This window comes from Phaseolus vulgaris, chromosome 5 (assembly GCF_051622355.1).
Source record: "Phaseolus vulgaris cultivar YP4 chromosome 5, ASM5162235v1, whole genome shotgun sequence".
NCBI lineage: Eukaryota > Viridiplantae > Streptophyta > Magnoliopsida > Fabales > Fabaceae > Phaseolus > Phaseolus vulgaris.
In genome coordinates, this window is record NC_143502.1 from 37,262,501 (window position 1) to 37,271,995 (window position 9,495).

The following is a 9,495-nucleotide window of genomic DNA, read 5'->3' on the forward strand; positions in this document are numbered from 1 at the left end:
CTAGGAACCAAATTTTTTTTTAAGCCAATTCTTTAATCTTGACATGGATAAGAAAGGTAAAAAGAGGTTGAGTGTGAGTGTTGGTTGAGGTGGGGCATGAGGTGAGGAGAAAGTGAGTTAAATAAGGTGTTTATAGGCCATGATGTAGGGTAATGTCAGGTAACCGTAAAATTCACTCAACTTAGAGGTTGACAGTATGTGGTAACCCTAATAGAAATATGTGGTGACCCACATTACACTTCCTGCACAGACCCACGAAAAATTTTCTTGAAAATGTTAAGTGAGTGTTCTGGTTGGTTGGGGTGGACATGAGGTGGGTAGAAAGTGAATTAAAGGGGTGATAATTTGAAAAGTGGACTCCTAAATTATGTTAATCAAAACTTATTTCACTATATTAGAATGCACCAGAATACAACTTTGACGTGGCATTGATTGCTTATGTGTCAAAAGGGCATTTTTGTCAACCAATCTATTAATGAAAATTTAAATTATTGTGAAGTCTAATGTTGGAGAGATCAATAGAAGAGCAAGGGGGAGACTAAGAGTTTGCATTTAGTTGTGGGTGTGTCTCAAAGTGCAAAGAAGCGAAAATGAAAAATTGTTTTGGTGAATGGAAGCGAAAACAAAAATCATTTTGGTCAAGGGAAGGGAAATGAAGAAGGATGAAGGCATTTTCAAGGGGAGGTTTTGTGTTCGCGAACAGAAGTGGGAGCTTGAGCAATCATTGTGGTGTGTGTTTTGTTGTGAGTGTGTCGTAGAGTGAAGGAAACCAAAAAATGTAACATTTTTGTGAAAAGAAAAAGAATGACAAAGGCATTTTGAAGGGAGAAGATTTGTGTTCGCGACGCCGGTAAGGCTTTTTAGGGTTTTGTCAGTTATTGTGGTTTTTGTTTTGTTTTGAAGGGTATTTACTTATTTAGGATTGGTGTTATGATTTGTGAGTTTCTAATTTTTTTTGTGGTGGTGGGCATGGTTGTCGTAGTATACAGCTGGAGGTGTCCACTGTGTTTGATTTGTGCAAAGGTAAGTCATTTCGTGGGTGGGCTATTTTGGAACATTTTTTTTGCTAAAATGGGTGATATATTTTTTATGTGTTGGACACTTTAAGGGAAACTTTCATGGTAAAAACTAATGTAGTAGAAAACGAAATGAAGGTTTCTTTTTATTGCTTTGCAATTGATGGATTTGATAATACAATTAGTGGTCTCATTCTCCACTTAATTTTATAATACACTTGTATTCGTAGCATTTTGGACTTTTTGGATTTTAATCTCCCATGTTGAAAATTGGGTGTAAAAGTTCCATGTTATCATTTCATTGCATTATCATAAGTATTAATTTGTCACTCTGATAGTAATAGCGTTACGTGAGAAATCATGTCAATTGGAGAATGAATAAAGGTTCTTGGCTAAATTAGATGCATAATAGCTTTGTCGTTATTATTTATTTGAAATAACATTTAACACTTATTTATATTCATTTGTTTCCAAACTCTTATTTTATGGCTTTGTTCCCAATCTTCAAGTAGCAATACTCTCGCCATGCGTATGAGATTTTATATGTAAATATACTTTTGCTGATATTTTCATATTTAAAAGTATTTCAGGAGAAACAACTTGTTATAATGCAATTTTAATTTTGTCTACCATTAATTAGACTAACTACTGACTACCTTGCAAGTTGCAACTACATAAATAATTTTGAAATTGTAAGACTTCTTGTCCTACTAGGTGAATTCCTTTTCTTTAAACTATTCCTTTTGTTTCTTTAGTTATTCTCATTTTAAGTTTTAATTCTTTTACAAGAAAATTGTATTATTTAAACACCACATAATTTTATAACCATTTATTGCTATAAGTTTTTTTAAGCAGTTTTATATTGTTATAAATTATTGAATGTCATTAGTCTCAATGACTAAAGATTAATTATGCATGTATAAGAATTAAACTAATTTGTTCAAAAGAAATATTATATAAGACAAAATGAATACTATAACATATCTTTTACTATTTGCTATAAATCTAGTCCAACAAGGGTTTTATTATTTTTTATATAAAAAGTTCATATATTAGCCATAATAATGATGATGATTGGTTGGTATCGACTCAATCATTCTTTTAAGTGCATTGAAGTGAAAAGCGTAATAAGAATATGAATCTATACATTTGTTACTGTTTATAATTAGGCATATTTTATGATTAAACTTTCCATATTGCCCTGAAAATGGGCATAAATTGCAACTGAGTTTTTCTTTTGGTTTTCTTCATTTCACATTAATTTTTTTTCCTATGAATATATATGCTCATTAAGTTGTTAAATGAAATGCGGTTCTTTAAAGAATGAAACCTTGAGATAGTCCAGTGATGTGAAACATGTAGAAAATGTGTGGTAATATATACTTCTTCATAATAGAACTTGATATGGGACCCAATTAGTCCATAAATTATAAATTTGGGCTTGGTTACAAATTTTAGTTTTTTAAACCTTGTGATCAACTTCATTTATAAATAGGATTTTCACGTTCTAGGAGAAAAAATGTACTTCAAATTTGATTTTAATTACATAGATTTGGGTTTTGGAGCATGTATTATTCCAGAACAACTTATACTATGTATTCAAGAAAAAGACGTAAGCATTCTTAGTTCTAAAGGTAAAGTTTGTATTCCATTACATGCTTAGTAATATCTGTTTTGTATTTTGAACAGTAATACATATAGTTTGTTTTAGGATGAAAAACAAGTAGTAACTTTATGATTTATTACAAGAGAAATATGGTAAGGAAATCTTGATCTTTGAAGTGTGTTTTTGTGTAAATTGTGTACTTTATTCTTTTGTTTGAAATTTAAAGAACAACATTTTCTATGGTGTGTCATTGTTTTTTTTTTTTTCATTGTGCAGGGTGTATGGTATGATGTCCATGATGCAATTTTATTTTGTTTTTTTTTTATACTTGTATAACAAATTTGATATAGATGTAGTTATTTTTAGACTAAGAGAAAATGAATACTTGACAAGTGTAAATTGAAAAAAAAAAAAAAGAATAGGAGACTAGCATGATATTGTAATTACAAGATTTGGTGAACATTTTATTCATACTTCTTAAGCATTTGTTTTCGTTTATTTTTGGAATGTATTTGTTTTGGTGTTGAAAATCGATAATGATATTTGTTTGATTCACTATTGTTCGTCTTCAAATTTTATTCATATAACAATGTTTAAGCAATGATTTAAGCTACTACATGTTTTCAATTATACTGCACATAATCCACCACCAATGAGATGAAAATTGTAAATAAACACCACTCAAAGACAGGTCATATCTTTCTTTATTGTGTTTGATCCTAATGGACATCTAGGTGAAGCGTTATTCAATCAACTTTATTCTACTATTTTCTTAATTTGAATCTAATTTTTGTAAAGCTTATAAAAACTAATAAGAAAATATTCATATAATTTGTATAATCATTATACTGTTATTAAAAACTTAATAATATTAATAGTGTTTTAAAATAGTTGATATTTACACGATAATGTTTCCAAAATAAGTGTGAGATTGATAAGTATGTTTAAGTATCTTTGACAAGATATATAAAGTTTACTATTTACAATATATATTAAACTATATTTTTTATTTTTTATTTATGCAAAGTATAAATAATAAGAAAATATATGTACGTGTAGCAATAAATAAAATAAACAATATATTTGACTCAATTAATGTTTGTTGTGAACAATACATAATCAACAAAATTACAATCCAATAAGCAGTTAATTTTTTTTAAACATAATTACTTTTTAAGCAAAATTAACTACACACTAACAAATTTTAAAACAAAGATACAATTAAAAGGCTACAATTATGGCAATGTAATAACTTTCACTATCCACATATAAAAATATCCAAAATATTGCTTTAACAAAAGAATATTCCAGTAAAAGAAGAAATACATTACTAAAAAAGTTTGAGAAAAAAAATTATTATATTAATTAAATTAAATATTATTTTAAAAATTAAAAAATTATTGATATATATCTAAATTAATTTTTATTATGATAAATAATTTTTAAATTAATATCTAATTAACTATAAAATTTAGTTCTCAATCTTGAAATTATTTATTAATAATAAAAGCTAAATAAATTTTTAATTTTTAAAATAATATATTATTTAGTTAATATAACAATTAATTATTTTTTTTCTAATTTAATTTTATTTAATAATTTTTTTTAGTATAATACAACATAATATTTGCAATTGAATTTTTTTTGTTATTTGATTCAAATGAAAACTCACGCCATGGAAAGAGTTTCAAAAACAAATATCAAATATACAACATATCCATATCTTCATTTCTTACCAAAATAATTTTGTTAAATTATTTATTAAAAAATGATAATTTGTATACTTAAAATATTTAAAGTTTTAATTTTTATTTAGTTAACTGATATTTTTTTAACCATTCATTTTTAGAATGATATTCAATAACCCCAATTTCAAAATAGAGTAAAAACCAAATTTTGTGCCCAAAAGATATACTATCAAGTACTAAGGGTGTATGTGATACTGATTTTTTTTTTCCTCTTGTTGTACTTCTTTTTTCAACTCATATGAACTAAAATTATGAGATTTTTAATACTTTCCACTTACAATAAACATTTTCTTCTCTAAATAGAGATATTAAAATAAAATGTTTTTTTTTTGGGTTTGAGAGTTTTTTTTTTGGGTTTGAGAGTTTTTTTTAAGGGTTTGTTGTTCTTGTTTTTGTTTTTCTTAACTTCTTTTCTTTTATTTTTTGTTGGAGGTTTAGGATTGACAACTCCTAATTGATTCAAAGCTTGAAATTGAGTTTTCAATATACATAAGTGCTATTTTGGAAATTTGAGTATTTTTTAACATGGTTGAAAGATTAAAATGAAAAGAAATCAAACATTCACTAATATTTTATTAATTACATTTTTGTTCAAAAGTGTAAGATGTTTTATATTAGCCACATGTATTTCCAACACATAATAACTTTTTCTTTATTAAATCATTAAAAACAGATCTTAATGTAATGACCTACCTTTTTAATATTTTAAAATTTTAGAGACTTATGTCCTACACTTATAATTTTTCATTAACAAAAATCAGTGCTTATTCTTTTCAAATATCTCCTATATTATGAGTTCAATTTATGTAATATGAATCCTTATTCATTTTTCATTATGTGTAAAAGAAATTAGCAAGCACTGCTAAATTAGTTTTTCATTTAGTGAGTAGAAAAAACTCATAAAAAAAAAATAACTCAATTTTTAAGCGTTTTAAAAAAATAAGAATGTACCATAAACATAAAGAATATTGAATTTTCAATGTTCAAAAGAGTGTAACATACCACACTTCTCTAGTTAAATTTATTTCATAATATAATATACATTTTGTAAACCATATATGAAATAAAATGTAAACCTCATCATAAGCATGGTGCTTTAAGGTGGTTTATGTCATTCACTTCTGACCATCACAATTTTCTAAAATTTAAAATTAAAAACTCAAAACTCAAATTGGTTTTAATTTTTACAAAATTTTGAAACTAGAATCCATTTCAAACTACATTAATTTGCTTAATTATGGTTAATTTTACTAAAGATGATTAATCACAACTCTTTTATCATTCTTATTCAGAGAGTGCCCAAACAATGTTGTATTTTTTTTTCATGGACTTTTTTTTTCCAATTCTTTTGTTTGAGCTGTTGCTTTCTTCCTTAAATATTTAATAACATAAATCTCAATGGTCAATTATAAAAAAAACATAATAAAGTCTAAACTTTTAACATTAATCCAATAAATATATGATTTTATTTTTTAGATTCAATCTTATTATGAATCTCCTCAATAATTACAAAAAATCCTCTAGAGCTAGATATGCAATTTATGTATATCAAAACAAAGAAGCAACATAAATAAACACAAAATCTGTGATTGAACCCTTAATTAACATCTCCTTAAAATTTTCTGACCGTTTTGCCCTTGTTAAACCACTCAAACAATATACCATGTAATGTAATAAAATCAAAATCATAAGGACATGGAAAGGAATAGAAATCACAAAAATGAAAATCATGATGATATATAATAATTAATTATAATATTAATAATTAAGAACAAATATTTTGATAATAATAATAATTAGTAGATCCCTTCCTCTTCACCTTTATTCCTATCAGAGGAAGCAACCAACAGAAGCATCATCCTTCATCACCACCCAAAAACTCAGTCAATGCTTCACACCCTTATTCTTCTTCTTCTTCATCTCTGCAATCCCTCTTTCTCTTTTAACTATCTTCCTCAAAGTTCCAAAATTTCTCTTCCGGGCATGCCCCAGTTCATCTTCTAACAATCTTCAACCCATTTTCCGGTATTTTAAAGAACCCTCTTTTTGTTAATTTCGAATCGGAAACCCTTGCTCCCGTGACCCCAATTTGCGTCTCCGCAATTGCCTTCTGAAGTTGGGGGAAAAGCAAAAAAAATACAAAAGTTGGGGATTTTGCCCCACAAACCCTAGTTCTGGATCTTGCTTCAAGAATTCAAATTTTGGCGCTTTTTCTTGCATTAGGTTCGGATTTTTGGATTTTGCAGTTTCGCGTTCGGCCCCACGCTTTTTCAGACGATTAAGCAGGTGAGTTGTCTTCAAGGTTATATTTTGCATCTGAAGAAGTTTCATTTGGTGTTCTAGTTAGTTGAGAGGGTAATACGAGCTAGTAGGTGTTTTGAGTAGGGATGGAAAAAAAATACTAGTGAAAGGGTATTTATTTGTTCTTTGCCTATTAGTTTTGGACTATTCTTATGGATCCGAATGATTTTATTAAGTTTGCTAGCTTCTGTTGTTACTGTAATTTATTGCTTCAGATATAGTATGTGGCTACAATTCTGGCTACCATAGAATGATTGATCACAGCTAGTTTATATCCTAGTTTCAAGAGCTGGCACTTAATCTTACGGACAATTTTCATATGTGCTTTCATTGGAATAGCCTTTAATGGATATGTTCCAATTTAAATACTTGCGCTCTACATTGATATCTAAGATTTTATCCCCTTGTGTACGACACCGGTCTTACCGTTAGTATGTTTGAAGTTTTTTATCTGCTTGGTTGTGTTATGTGATGTCTGCATTTGAGAAGGAGCTGCTTGGATTTGAATGATAACTTCAGTTTCAGAATATAGCGGTCTATTTTCTCAAATTCTTTCCTCTAGCAGCCGGGTTGGGTTTAATCTTGTGAAAACCTTTAGTGTTTAGAATCTAGTGTTTTGTATTCTGTCGATTCCTGGAATACTTTTTACTTTTATCATTTATAAGCAATCTGCATAATGGAGTTTGATATTATGATTTATTTGGGGTGCTCTAATTTTTAACTGTTATCTATTGTGTATCTGTAAACTTACAAGTCAGAAGAATAATGTAATTCAGGCTGACAGTGACTGAATTCTGGTCACATAATTTTTAGTGCCTTAGGGATTTCATTGCATATCCTGCTGAAGGAAGGTTAATAAGGCTAGGCCATGTGTGTTAGATATGTGAGAGGGGAAGCCCTTTCTAAACTTAAATTATGAGTCATTGATATTGATATATCTGACTGGTTAATCTTTTGTGTTGGGAAATACTATGAAATAATTTTAAAGAGATCGTTAAATTAGTACATTTATCATATGCAGAAGGGCGTTGAAAAAGATTCTCCCCCTCCCTTTTCATGTTCTGTTTGCAGGCTCATATTTTGTGAACTCAGGTGGCAATGTTCTTAGTTATAGCAAATTAGACATGATTTTGTTAGGTACATATTGTTTCAGCACAGTCCCATCAATAACACCAGCATATCCTTCTCTACCTCTAGGGCCCTACTTTGATCTGCACAGACCACTCCTATATTCCAAACCATCCAAATTCACCTCTCTTGTAATCAATGGCCACAGAAGGATGTAAGTTGCATTGTTCTTCTCTTCCCTTTCCATTAACATCTCTCTTCCTAACACTGAAAAATCTAACCATTAAATTAAATTTGCAGTTGTGATCTCTTTGATTTGCACAAGGAGCAAGTCCCTTATGAAGTGTCATGGTCTTGGCAAAAAGAAATTGTCAGGGACAAGATGGCACAGATTACAAAGGAAGGAGATTGTAATGACACCCTTATTATTCTACAACACCCTCCTGTTTATACATTAGGCACTGGTAGTACTGTGGAGAACCTCAAGTTTGACATGAAAAATGCTCCTTTTAATATTTATCGGACTGAGCGTGGTGGAGAGGTTACATACCATGGCCCGGGTCAGGTGCTTGCGCCAAATCACTTGCTACAGTTTGGAAACTTCCTATTTTGTGTTATTTTGCATAGCAGTTCATAACATAATTGCATTTTGCATTACAGCTAGTTATGTACCCAATTATCAACCTCCGAATGCACAAGATGGATCTTCATTGGTACCTTAGGACTCTTGAAGAGGTTGTCATTCGTGTTCTTTCTTCAACATTTTCAATTCAGGCTTCTATGGTGGAAGGTTTAACTGGTGTTTGGGTTGGTAAACCTCTAAATCCTATTGATATAACACTTGTAGTTTGGTCTTTTTTGCTTCACACCACCTGCCCTGATTATGAATTATCTTGGTTATTACACATTAACAGATAATAATTGTACTGCCTTGGCTTTATCTTGTTTTAGTCAAAGTATTTTCAAATATGATCCTTCTCTCTTATCTCTAACATTTGTGTCCATTTCATGTGACATTCCCTGAGGAATTTATTTGAGATGACAAATTTTAGTTTCATACATAAATCTCCAAATTAAATCAAGATTATAGACATTATTACACTTTTAGTATTATTGATACTCTCTGCATATTTTAAAGGATGTTGGATTATTTTTTAGATGTTCCTGTCTCTAAATGCTTTTTCTGGGGTTTAGATTATATGTTTCAGCTCGCAAATGTTCATGAAAGAGAAGATAAGTAGTTTTATGGCAATAAGGATGAGACTTGCTGCTGTGAAATAAGATTATACAACACATTTGATTATGCTTGTGAGTTTGTCATGATTCAAATCATTTTTCTTTTACCTTAGTAATATTGCATTACAGGAAATCAGAAACTAGCAGCTGTTGGTATTAGAGTGTCTAGCTGGATAACCTATCATGGGTTGGCACTTAATGTCACAACAGATTTGTCTCCCTTCAAATGGATCATCCCATGCGGAATTCGAGACCGTCAAGTAGGAAGCATTAAGGAGTTGGTGAGAGAGGGTAAGCCATGTGTTGGTCATGGAAGACCTGATTTGCATAATCTAGATGATGCTAGTCTTATTCATATTACACATAAATCCTTGCTTGAAGAATTCTCACAAGCATTTCAGCTTGAATACAGTCACAGAAACATTTCTTCCCCCATGTTGTATGAAAGGAAATGAAACTTTTTTACCAAGTAGACACAGTAAGGTTAAATTTGTTTGATAATATAATATACACTTCTCAA

The 9,495-nt window shown here is 29.5% G+C and overlaps 1 protein-coding gene across 4 annotated transcripts; it reads left to right on the plus strand.

The window, feature by feature from the left end:
• The first annotated feature begins 6,137 nt into the window (after positions 1–6,137).
• Positions 6,138–9,495, plus strand: LOC137835599 (octanoyltransferase LIP2p, chloroplastic). 4 transcript variants are annotated; one of them, XM_068644186.2, is made up of 5 exons: positions 6,138–6,656; positions 7,743–7,953; positions 8,040–8,304; positions 8,400–8,550; positions 9,105–9,495. In XM_068644186.2, the coding sequence occupies exons 2-5, from the start codon at positions 7,796–7,798 to the stop codon at positions 9,428–9,430; spliced, it is 900 nt and encodes a 299-aa protein (XP_068500287.2). In that variant the 5' UTR covers positions 6,138–6,656; positions 7,743–7,795; the 3' UTR covers positions 9,431–9,495. The 4 variants fall into 4 exon arrangements, with proteins under 4 accessions (XP_068500287.2, XP_090158715.1, XP_090158716.1 ...); XM_090302589.1 differs by having other exon boundaries at positions 7,869–7,953; XM_090302590.1 differs by having other exon boundaries at positions 6,139–6,656; positions 8,400–8,546.